Genomic DNA, 12,097 nt, shown 5'->3' with positions numbered 1-12,097 from the left:
CAGCCCCATAGTTTTTGAAAACATGTTGGTGGGTTTTGAAAAAAACATTATAATCGTTTAGTCAGAAAATAAAGCGAAGTATAAAACAGGAATCAATCGCTCCAGTCCAGCTGGTGGCGGTAATGCACCGGGAAACAATAACAACCCGAAGTGAGGAAGTCTCCTGCGCCTGCGCACTACACATTCACGTTTGCGTGATCCTAACGTTGTGGAGTTGGTGAGTGTTTGAGAGACAAAGAAACCAGTTTATCATATTAAGTCATGTATGATAGTCGGGGGGTTTTCTCCGTTACGAACATATCTACGATCACGTATAGGCCTTGCTAAGTTTGACTTTCCTTTTAGTCGTAAAATTCTGTTTAAATCTTTACTAACCCGGAACACAGTTAGCCTAGCATTAGCATTGGCGGTATGTGTTCAGTATCTAGCTTTATATTTCACTAACAAAATGCAGCAAGTTGGGTTTGTGTTTTTTTTATAATCCCTCTGAGGAATGCATTTCTATTGGACTGATAAAACTTATAATTTCACACGAGTCATTAATTTTGCCAAGAAATATTTGTTGGAAATACCGTGTTGTTGCTTTTTCTTCAGGTGCTGAAACAGTTTCTTATATGAGCTCACACACAAGAAATAAAGTTGTAATCGAATTAAAGTATGTTTTGAGAACCAAAGTGACTGTCAATAAGGCAACTACAGAGTTACCTTTTGTACTTTTTAATCTGATGTTATGGTGGTGTATCTAAAGGTTACTTTGTCACCATTAAGTTGCTTGTAATATGTTTATACCTGCAATGTGTATTCATTATTTAGACTCTTCTCAGTGGTGTATTCTCTATTTTTCTCTGATAATCAGGAAGGATCTACTTAATATACCTATCCAGGGTTAAGTGGGAAATTACACTTGGAGTACTCTTGGAGTGACTGAGCCCATCAATTGCAAAAATGGATTTCCAGCATCGTGCTGGAGGGAAGACGGGGAGCGGTGGGGTGGCATCTTCATCTGAGAGTAACCGTGACAGGCGAGAGCGGTTACGTCAGCTGGCTCTGGAGACCATTGACATCAACAAAGACCCCTACTTTATGAAGAATCATTTAGGATCATATGAGTGCAAACTTTGCTTGACTCTTCACAACAACGAGGTGAGGGTGCCCACAATGAAATGAACAAGATTATTTTAGTTTAGCTTTATCTTTTTTTCTTGTTATACGAGTATTTTGCAACTAAGAAAAAAACTTGTTTCTGATAACTGATAACTGAAAACTGATATCCTCTTTATTACAGGGCAGCTACTTGGCTCACACACAGGGAAAGAAACATCAGACCAACTTGTAAGTCCACATCTTGTCTATCTTACCTAACCTGGTACATATTGAAACCTCACTGTTGCATTGTCTGTAACGTCTGGTTAACATGAAGCTGTGTGCTTCATGTTCAAAGTTACTGCTCCATCAAAACATGCATGAGCTGTTATTCAGCTATGCATGTATCAGCTTTGGAAGGTTTATGTACCAGTAATCATTATGTGTCTGCTGATTCATTTTTGCCCCACATTCCCAGTCTTAGGGAAATTGTTGAACACTTGTTTGTTTGTGTCATATATCTTTGAACTGTGGTGGATCATCAGCTATAAAATGGTTTTCAAAAACTTTTTCTATCAGAGCACGGAGAGCAGCCAAGGAGGCAAAGGAGGCTCCTGCTCAGCCAGCTCCAGCAAAAGTAAAAGTTGAGGTCAAGAAGTTTGTCAAAATTGGTCGTCCAGGATACAAAGGTGGGCTGGCTCAGAGATTATGCATTGGTGTAATCATCATTTTGTTTGGCTATTTCTGCTGTCAAAGCATATTTGCTGTGTTTAAACATATATTCCAAATTATTCTTTGTAGTAACCAAACAGAGGGACCCAGAGACCGGACAGCAGTCCCTACTTTTCCAGGTTTGTGAAATCAATCGAATGTATAGGCTTGATATCCAGCTGTCTGATACAGCTACACATGCTTGAAGGGGACATATTATGAAAAATCCACTTTTACAGTGTTTTTGGTCAATCCAGTCCTTTTGTTTGTAATCTGCCTAAGTCTTACAACGCAGAGAAAAATGCTCCATTTCAAATTTCCTCTGTTTGTGATGTCACAAGCTGGATTCTGGTTAAAAAAAAAAGACCCTCCCCTCCCCTGATATCTCCACCCATGGACTCCATCCCCAGCCTAGAACTAAACTTTTTTGCAGGTCTGCCAGTTTTAGTCTTGCTACAGAGGAGTGATGTCTACTGGCAGGGGGGGGCTCATTGCATTTAAAGAGACACACACACCAAAATGGAGCGTTCTGAGAGAGCTGGTTTAAACAGGGTCACAAACCTCCTCTGGTGCTTGATTCATGTTATATTTTGACCAAAGCACAGCACAGATGTTGCATTTAGACCACAGGGTGACTGTTTCAAAAGGTGGAAAAGGGCCGTAATATGTCCCCTTTAAGCCAGTATCTGTTAATTGGAAATGTACCTTGCTAGCTTTTGATTTACAGCAGATCTGTATGTATTATTCTGAAACTGAAGAGTAAAACCACTTTTACATTAGTTTTATACTTGAGGTTTTTTTCCCTGTTTCTGTGAAAATGTTGGTCCTTTTAGCCAAATAAAGAATGCAGCTAAATACTTTACTGCAACTTAGAAATTTGCTTATCGCAATATTTGTGAGTAAACATTACGTTTAGCCATAGAGGTCAGACTATAAAAGATAGTAAGTCTATTAAAATAAATTCTCTTTGTTCATCAGATTGATTACCCAGAGATCGCTGAAGGAATTGGACCGAGGCATCGTTTCATGTCTGCTTATGAACAGCGCATCGAGCCTCCTGATCGTCGCTGGCAGTACCTGCTCCTGGCTGCTGAGCCATATGAGACTATTGCATTTAAGGTTTGTTAGAGTTGTATTTCTCTTGTGCTCTTTGTCAATTTTTGTTCTTGCTTTGAGTTAACATAAACATTTTTTATCTTTTAGGTCCCCAGTAGAGAAATTGATAAAGCAGAAAACCGCTTCTGGACCCACTGGAACAGAGAAACCAAACAGGTACTGATGAGCTGATTAATGTTTGTTGATACATAGCCTTTCTTGGTATTAACTTTGAGACCTTTGTACATTTTTTTTTTTTCTCTCCCAGTTTTTCCTGCAATTCCACTTCAAAATGGAGAAAGCTATCACTCAGTCCAGCGGCCCAGCCCCTCCTGCAAGCGTGAAGCGTCCTCCTCCTCTCATGAGTGGAGGTGGACCTCGCCCACCCAGTGACAATCTGCCCCCTCCCCCACCAGGAGGGATGTCCATCCCCCCTCTCCCACCTGGTGCACCAGGTGCCCCTCATATGCCCCCTCGGATGCCCATGCCCCCCATGCCAATGCGACCACCTCCTCCCGATGGCCTCACAATATCTAATAACTGATCCCTGACCAGTCTATCATGTTTTATTTTCTGATGTGTAGTCAGACTAACCTGCTTGTCTACAATAACAATCTCCTTGCAGACATTGTAGGTACATGACGTTTGATTATTCCCAAAAAGGTTTGAGCCCACATTTTATTATACATTTGTTTGGTTCATGGAAATTTGTAGGTCATCCCGTGTGATCACACTGTTTTGTACAATAGCTTGAATCTGCATATTAAGCTATGACTGAAAATAGCTTATCTTTTAAGATTCCGTTTTTGTAATAAAATTCTGTAGAGAGAAACATTTGAGTCTCAAAATTTGTATTTTTCAAGGACATCACATAAACAATTTTTGATATGTCATTATTTTCATGTGATGGGTTCACAGCAGAAGAGAAAAGAAACAGAATCTCCTAAAATAACGTTTACCATAGAAATAAAAGTTTGATGTGCCAGAAATAAAAGCCAGAGTCTCTGAAGATGATATAAGATCTAAGATATAAGAAAAAAGGACCTAAGTGGATCAATTACCTAATAAATGCAGAATCTAGATCTGTAGTTTACCATGTTCACCTCTGATCCCTTGCAGAGGTTTGAAAAAGCAGTCTGTACAAGAAAATGTAAATCTCAAAACTGGAAACTCAAATAAAAAAAAAAAAAAACTATTTCTGCAGGGGAAAAAAATAAACTAGCACATTAAACTGGTATAACATTTTATTGTTAACTTGATTCTGTTTTTTAGAAAAGGAAAATCTGTTAACGATTTAATCTTTATCACCTTTAACACATGTTTTTGAACCAATTCATCTAAAAATTATTGAGAAAATGCATTTCTGTCAGTGAAAGAGAAACAAAGAAAGCATCTTATCCCTTCAGAGTTTTCTTCTTCTTTTCCACCATTTTTTTTGTTTTCTTGGGCACTGCCTCCTCATCTCTGTCCTCGGCATCTTCATCACCTGCTTCCTCATCGAGTTCCTCTGATTTATCTCTTTCTTTCTTCTCTTTGTATTCATCATCCTTGGCCTTTTTGGCTCTTTTGTCCTTTACTTTTCCCTCTCTTTGCTTCATGAGCTTTTTGTCTGGTAGTGGCTTGTTTCTTAGACCTTTGGATGCTCGTGCTGATGCTCCTCTCTTTGACTTTCCTCTTTTAACTCCTCCATCTTCATCGTCATCCTCTTCCTCTTCCTCCTCCTCATCTTCATCATCAAGGTCTGGCAACCACCACAACATGACTTCCCATAGTGTTGTTTCAGGCTAAAGGGGGTAGATCAAATGACATTTACACAGTCAAATCAAGTCAAAAATGAAGTAGTGTAAGTCAACCCTTTTACCTCTGCAGGTTGTCCTCTGTGCCGTAATGCACCCGGCCGTCTCACTGTCAATTCGACTTCCTCGTCCTCCTCTGATGGCCCCTGACCTCGCATGGTTTCTGTTTGGTCAAAAGACACCACTGAGTCACAGCAGACATAATTTTTATCTATTGTCCAATTTTTTTTGTTTACTTACCATGAAGCCTCTGAAAGCCTGAGGTAAGCACCAGGATAGTTATGGCCACAAAAAGACAGCGGTTGAGGGTGACATTTTCCCATGGTCTTTCAATCTGGGCCAGGTTTTGGCTGGACAAGGCTTTAGGCAAGGTTGCTGAAGAACAACACAAGAACAAGGAGGGACATTTTTAATTTTAATAAAGCATTGTAAACAATTATTAAAGGCTGACATTGGTTGGACTGGAATTACTCACTTGTTCTTGGAAAGCTCGGTTCTCTGGGTAAAGTCTTGGGTTCTGCTCTCGGTTGCTGTGGAGCCATTTCCTATCAGAGTTTAACATGGGATTAGAAGAAATAGACGAGTAGGCCTATATCAGGGTTTCAAACACAATGAAAATGTGATTATGTTTTTTGTTTTTCTACTAACCTCTCTGACTTTTCTTGTAGCATACATTTCTGAAACAAACAGATTAACAAATGGGGATATAATAAACTTTAGGAAAACAAACCACCATACCCTCAATCTGGAGGTATTTATCCACATTGGATTAATGTATGGTATATTTAGACATCATTTCTGGCTTACTTATTCCTCATTATATTACCCTCAAATTTACAAAAAACAAGCATTGGCATTGAGCTCGATATTAAGGATTCAAATTAACTTGCTTTTTTTACATAATTTTATGTATGCTCAGAAAAGCACATAGCCTATATTTTTACGTCCCATTAAGTAAGGGTATAAACAAAAAATAATCTAGCTCATAATTTAAGTAAATTAACTAATGTAGACATAAATACTTTTATGATATACATCTTATATGTTAAACAAACAATGCTAACACATTTTCCTTACTGTCCCAGTTTAGCATGGGAGGATGCTAACAGTTTTTGAATTAGCATTTAACACAGCAGCATTAGCCTCTCAAGCTGAGGCTAATAGGAATTTCATCAGTGCTCAGGTATGTTGTGACCATACACTGTAAATAGTAAGGTTGTGACTTGTGACATAGAAATATGCCACATTCCCATGGCAGCCGCTGTCCACTGAGTTAGCTTATGGTGAAAACTTTAAACGTTGCCTAATGTCCCTCTGCTGGGCTCCAGGTTTGCAAATAGTATTAATGTAGGTAATCTGACAAAACTTTATTACCATCCAATGCTTTCAAATTAAACAGCAACTAGAAACATAACTGAAAGTGAAAACCAAGCTAGAAGTAAAACAATAACTTTAATAATAAGTCATTCGCTAATTTTAGATGCAAGCTAATGGACCATTTCTCAGTTAAAATAACAGTTTTATGGTGAAAAATGTGCATCATCTATTACCTCTGAATATTGCAGCACTTCCGTTTCTCACTATGCTCTGCCTTTTTACTGATCGATCAGTAGGTGGTGATTGATGATGATTAAGTATAAGATGTTAGCCGTGTGAATAGAAGAATGTAAGTGTTGGTGGAATTCAAACATTGACCTGAATCTGGCACTAGATTCAAAAGAAGTGATTACCAAAGTCAGCATACTTATCCTTGGGACCATTCAGTGCTGTACAAATATGATATCTGGATGTCTACTCCTACATGGTCTTGGTCATGGTCTCCGACATTTGAAAGCTCTGTCTCACAAGGAGGATTTTGTATTTTAAAGGATTGAGGCTGATTACACCCACCATCCAGTCAGCACGACCGAGCTGCATTATCACTGTGCTGCATGCCTTTGACCAGGAGTCATGTTTCAGCTCCCTGTGCTGCTGCTCCCAGGTATTTATAGAGTAGTACAATATATGTACAATGGATGGAGGCTTTTATTTGTATTCATTACTGTTTCTGTGTGTGTGTGTGTGTGTGTGTGTGTGTGGCCACCTGATCTGCGGATCTGTCGAACAGGCTTCTGTGGAAGAGAATCTGCTCTTGGTGGCCCTAACTCCTCCTCAAATGTCTCATAGCTTTCTTCCATCCCTTCCCTGAGAGAAAGAAAGTAACACGATAAACTAAAACTGAATTTGCTGAACATGATTCTGCAGACAAAGAAATGTACATACAACACAAAGCTTTGCATATGAACCATGCCGCCAGTGTAGCCAAACAACTGTTGGTATTTTAAGAAATGCTCTGCTTGCCAGCCTTGGCAGAAACAAAATGATTCAATGGATCACAAATATTGTAGTTCTTATCAGTATTATTGACCTTGTATTGAAAAATGTATTTATCTTGTATCTCACCAGTTTCATTTTGGGGAAACAAAAAGATACCAGTCAAAGGGCAAATTGTCCAGTTTGTAGAGACTGAAGCAGTTTCTTGACCTTCACATTTACAAATGAATGCAGTGAGGCCTTGATGTCTTATATGACATTTCTACACAGTCACATAGCTAATGTCCTAGCAGCCCTATAAATAGACAAAGCAATACCACTGGAGGGACAGATGGATACTCGCTGAATATCAATACATAAAAAGAAACGGGCTGTTACCATTGTGCCCCTAATTACACTCTAGGTTAGGCTATCTGCTGCTGAAGCCTCAACTTTAACCCTCGCTGAATGAAGGACCTACCTGCCTCAACATTTGGGGTCCTCTGGGTGGCTTCGGAGGAACCTTTGTCACTGAGCCTGTTGTTCCTCTGCGAAGATGACAGCAGTCACACTCTGAACCATCTGACAGCCGGGCACAGGTGCCGGGAAAGAAAAAACAAAAAGTGTCAGTCAGTCAGTCAGTCAGTCAGTCAGTCAGAGGCGTTCACTGAGGCAGGGCCAACATTAACATGCTCCATACAGCTGTCAAATCCAAAGAGTGACTAAGAGGTAGGAAATAAAGTGACAGAGTATGCCAAGTTTTGGAAAACACTTTTTCCATGTTGGAAAAATCTTTTTTAGTATTTGAGGAATAACAATTAACCAATCACATAGATCTTTAGCAAACTATGTAAAAAAACAAATGAATAAAATCATAAATAAATGGCATTTTTTGGGAAACAAAAACACTTTTTGTATTTTACCAGCAGAGGGCGCCACTGGGATTTTTCAGATTTCCTGCTCAATAAATGAAATCTGTCAGACAGACTAACTGTCACAGAGATTACCAGAAGGGCTGACACGTTTCCTTTTTTTATGAGCTGACTACAAGTTGCACTCTTTATATCAAAAATGTAACACACATGATCATATTTCAGTGCTTTTACTTTGCTATAATGTTGCCGCAATGCATCATTCTTCAACATTTCCCCCCCTATATGAGCCAAGTGAATATTCTCTGTGTTGTTAAGGTGTCAGGAAAAGTCACCTGTATACTGTGACTGATTACAATCAGCAGTGTGAACAGATGTAAAGATGTTCAAGTTTTATCAGGGTGAGCACCTTTATGAGGGAGGGGGAGGAAGTGTTGGTAAACAGATTTGTGTTGATGTTGATGACTCACACCTTTGTTGGGACTCTGCCCAGATGAGTCAAACATCTCTACACCTGTACCTACTATATCACTTCAAATTGTGTATGCTCTGCAGCCTTTGCCTGGGGAGACTGACTAATAAAAACAGAGATTTAAAATGCTAACCAGAAATGCAACATGTAATGAAATGGATAAAAACCTACACAAAACTCTGAGTCAGATAAACACATCTTCTTTAATTTGCTAAATGTTTACCAAAACATTTTACCATCTTCCACTCATCTAATTAATGTATGTGTGCTTTTAATTTGAAGTTACCACACATACTTTACAAAACATACATTACCATCATCTAAAACTTGTTGTGGGGCCCTGTGCTAAGTTGGCCACTCCAACACTTTGGTCTAGAATCAAATTTCTCAACAGCTACTGGATTGATGCAATGAAATGAGGTTCAGAACATGATGTACCCCGACTCTTTCCTTTAGTGTCACCTTTATGTCATGACAAGTTGTTGAGTACTTCGGTTTACAACCAAACACAACACAAGCTTTACTTTGTGTTAAGTGCTAATGAACAAACACAAAGCTAGCCAGCGCTTTAAACATTAACATTTTACCTGATAAACATTGTTATGTTAAATTAATAAAGACATTTATTAAAAGCATAATAACACCACTGCCTGAAACACTACAACCAACTTTTTTTGAAATACCTTTTCTCAATAATACTTTAAAGCCATTAATTGTTCTAGTTGATTCTCCAGGTTGAATTAAAAAAAAGCTCTTTTAGCATCATTTTTTTCAGGGCACAAAAATATTCACGATACTTCCCTGATACCTACAACTAGTTTGAAGTCAGTTTGCGTTTTACCTTTACACAGTGCTCCTCCAACATAAAGCCATATTCTTCTCAATGCAGTTATTTGCTACATTAAGCAAAGTTACAGCTGTTTGAACAACTGATTCCCAGATATGACTCATAGATGGTTCTATTTTAATCCAAAATTTAGTGCTTTGTAAATTTGACTTTGTCTCTCTTTGTATTTCCGTCTCTAACTCTGTGTTTTTGCTGCTGCCTGTCTTGGCCAGGTCTCCCTTGAAAAAGAGGTTTTTAATCTCAATGGGACCAACCTGGTTAAATAAAGGTTAAATGAAATAAAAATAAACAGTGGCAATGAAAGACTTCCTTAAAGAGGCAGAAACCTTGAACAGAATCAGAGCCGTCTGCCAAAACTGTGTTGGGTTTGGAAAGTGGGATATAAGGAGATGCAGAAAGAAAGAGAAGTACAGAGACAAACATAGCAACACCTGCAATGAATAATATAGATGTATAGCTAATATGTCAGTAATAATGGTGAGAGTATGTGTAGTATTAGCAGTAATAGCTAAGTATGGTAATAGACTGATCAGTCTAATATAAAAGTTAGCAACTGTAATGATAATGCAACGGGGAGAACTGATTATGTTCATTATAGAGGTTGAAGTTGAGCACCTCTAAGATTCACTTTAATATGTATAATAATGATAATAGATGTACAAGGCTGCATGGTGGTGCATTGGTTAGCACTGTTGCAAAGACATGCTGGTTAGGTTAATTGGTGACTCTACATTGCCTGTAGGTGTGAATGTGAGCGTGGCTGGTTGTCTGTCTCTATGTGTCAGCTATTTGACCAGCAGCGTGTACCCCGTCTCTCGCCCAATGACAGCTGGGATTGACTCCAGTCCCCCGCTACCCCATACGGGAAAAGCGATATAGATAATGGTTAGATAATAGATGTAAGGCTGATTTCCAACTCATAACTGAAAGAACACAGTGTTTTGTGTTTGTTTTACATCTTGTTATTCTTTAGGCACCAATATGTATATGACAATCTGCATGATCTCATACTCCAGTATATCCAGCACACGGCTCATATCAGTGGCCTCATGTGTGTTTAGAATAATTCCTGCTTATAATGAGTTTATCTGTATTTACAAGATGCATACTCTCACCACTCTTATTCTCAATGTTTATTAATCCTGAGGACACATTGGCACCACGTGTTACAGTTCATCACCTGATAAAGTTACATTTGATTGCAGTAGATTCATTTTTCCAAATTAAGTCTCAATGATCAAAATGTCAATAAGCAATCTAAAAACGTTTCTTATTTTAAGCACACGACGTGGAAATGTGTCTGGATTGCACCAAAGGCCTGAAGTGTTTTCAAGGGCAGAACAGGCCTTTGTACCAAACAGGATGGGCAAAGATTGCTTGCAGGCACACGCTCCAGATTGAGACACAGGAGAAATCTGTTGAGCTTTCTGCCCCTTGTTGTCCTTACATAATTGGGACTGTGCTCAGAGGACACGGCGACCGTCCAGCACCCAGTGGGAGCTGCTCTGCCACTGAGTATGCTGGAGCGTAAAACAACATTAACTTTTTGGTCCTTCTGGAGCTTACAGGCTTACACAACTTCTTGGTACTTGAGTTATATTTGGACTTAACTTTTGTGTTTAGACTTACAGTAAAAACAGATGTGTTATATCCCAGAAGAGAGTAGGTGATGAGGGAAGTGACAATAAAATAAAACCCATGGACAAGGATGAAGCAAAAGAAGTATTAGCAAATTTAAGGAATTTACTCAACACACAAGGCAAACGTAAATGAATGACAACCAGAAACAAGCTTCATCATAATCAGAAAAGAGAAGCCCATCTTACATTACATTTAACACACAAAGAAAATTACGGACAAACGCAAAATAAACTCTAAAGTTTATGTTAAGACGCCCTGTTCTAAATAAGTTGTGCAACGACACATCCGCCTCAGAGCTGGGTTGTCTTTATAAAACTAACACTAAAAGATGATGCGTCCTGAGCTGCAGACCTGAGATTTGTCTATTACTTATCCTCAGAATGCTTTAAGCAAAGCGTCTGTTCAGTAGTGTCAAAAGCAGGGTCAAACCTTCCTTCCTTTATGCTTTCCAGCCTCAGTGTCAGGTAAGCATTAGAGAGTTTGTGCTTGCATAGTTGAGTCATTTCTATATTCTTCACACATCACCTATGTCTGTTATTTATAATGTTTACAACAGTACAAAAATCTATTGCCATTCAGATCAGCCTTGCCTTTAGATTCTTTGTCATTATTTATTGTGCTCTGTAAAGGGAATTTGTTTTTAAAGTCTGTACCCCAAGAAACCTCAAAACACGGTCCAAACAGTGGAATAAATTACAGTAAAACAAGTCTGTTTCAGTGTGTCAGGCCTGCTGAAGCACAAAGCTTTAATTCTGCAGACTAGTTTTCTTTAACATTTGGGTGAAGTCATGGATGAATCATGGTCACAGGGTTCAGCTGAAGTCGTGCGCTACGGTCAGTGCAGAGGTGGAAGGTAGTAAAGTACACTGAAACTCAAAGAGGTTGCATGTGAGGTTTTTAGTTTTTAGGTAGCTGAAGAGTGTGTTGGATGTCTGTGATGTGGAGATAATCAGGTGATACTTTGTAACAACTTTCTTTCTTAAAAGCATACAGAACCCTTTAAGTCACTGAAGGTTAGAGTTTACTTTTTTCTTTACTTTGACTGGATTTGCTTCAACTTTAACACCTTAAAGAAGAACTTCTTACATAAATTTCCACCTCTTAATTTACTACTTTACTTCCTACAACTTATTCATAACTTCCATCAAAGGAAGGTGTTATTTTGATGGTTAAAACAATACATATAAATATAATCTTCTTACAGCTGTTACCTAAATGCCAGTACTGCAGAAGGAAACCAGACTGTAGGGAACGAGGGAGTGACAACTGGGACTAACACTGGGTACCA

General features: G+C 38.7%; 2 protein-coding genes across 3 annotated transcripts; one reads left to right on the top strand and one right to left on the bottom strand.

Annotated features, from left to right (window-relative positions):
- Window positions 1-62: 62 nt before the first annotated feature.
- On the top strand, window positions 63-3,723 carry sf3a2 (splicing factor 3a, subunit 2). Its single transcript, XM_020634066.3, has 8 exons — window positions 63-217; window positions 857-1,143; window positions 1,286-1,332; window positions 1,663-1,772; window positions 1,885-1,934; window positions 2,773-2,913; window positions 2,998-3,066; window positions 3,158-3,723. The coding sequence occupies exons 2-8, from the start codon at window positions 946-948 to the stop codon at window positions 3,431-3,433; spliced, it is 891 nt and encodes a 296-aa protein (XP_020489722.1). The 5' UTR covers window positions 63-217; window positions 857-945; the 3' UTR covers window positions 3,434-3,723.
- A 396-nt stretch (window positions 3,724-4,119) lies between these two features.
- LOC114920297 (cyclic nucleotide-gated channel beta-1) lies at window positions 4,120-7,618 on the bottom strand. 2 transcript variants are annotated; one of them, XM_065953952.1, is made up of 7 exons: window positions 7,463-7,618; window positions 6,769-6,869; window positions 5,334-5,362; window positions 5,161-5,230; window positions 4,926-5,060; window positions 4,751-4,848; window positions 4,120-4,673 (listed from the first exon to the last, which is right to left on the bottom strand). In XM_065953952.1, exons 1-7 carry the CDS (start codon window positions 7,468-7,470, stop codon window positions 4,284-4,286), a joined length of 831 nt encoding a protein of 276 aa, XP_065810024.1. In that variant the 5' UTR covers window positions 7,471-7,618; the 3' UTR covers window positions 4,120-4,283. The 2 variants fall into 2 exon arrangements, with proteins under 2 accessions (XP_065810024.1, XP_065810025.1); XM_065953953.1 differs by having other exon boundaries at window positions 7,459-7,612.
- Window positions 7,619-12,097: the final 4,479 nt, after the last annotated feature.

The sequence above is a fragment of the Labrus bergylta genome, chromosome 4, assembly GCF_963930695.1.
Source record: "Labrus bergylta chromosome 4, fLabBer1.1, whole genome shotgun sequence".
Classification (NCBI taxonomy): Eukaryota; Metazoa; Chordata; class Actinopteri; order Labriformes; family Labridae; genus Labrus; species Labrus bergylta.
This window is presented reverse-complemented; position numbering and strand designations above follow the sequence as displayed.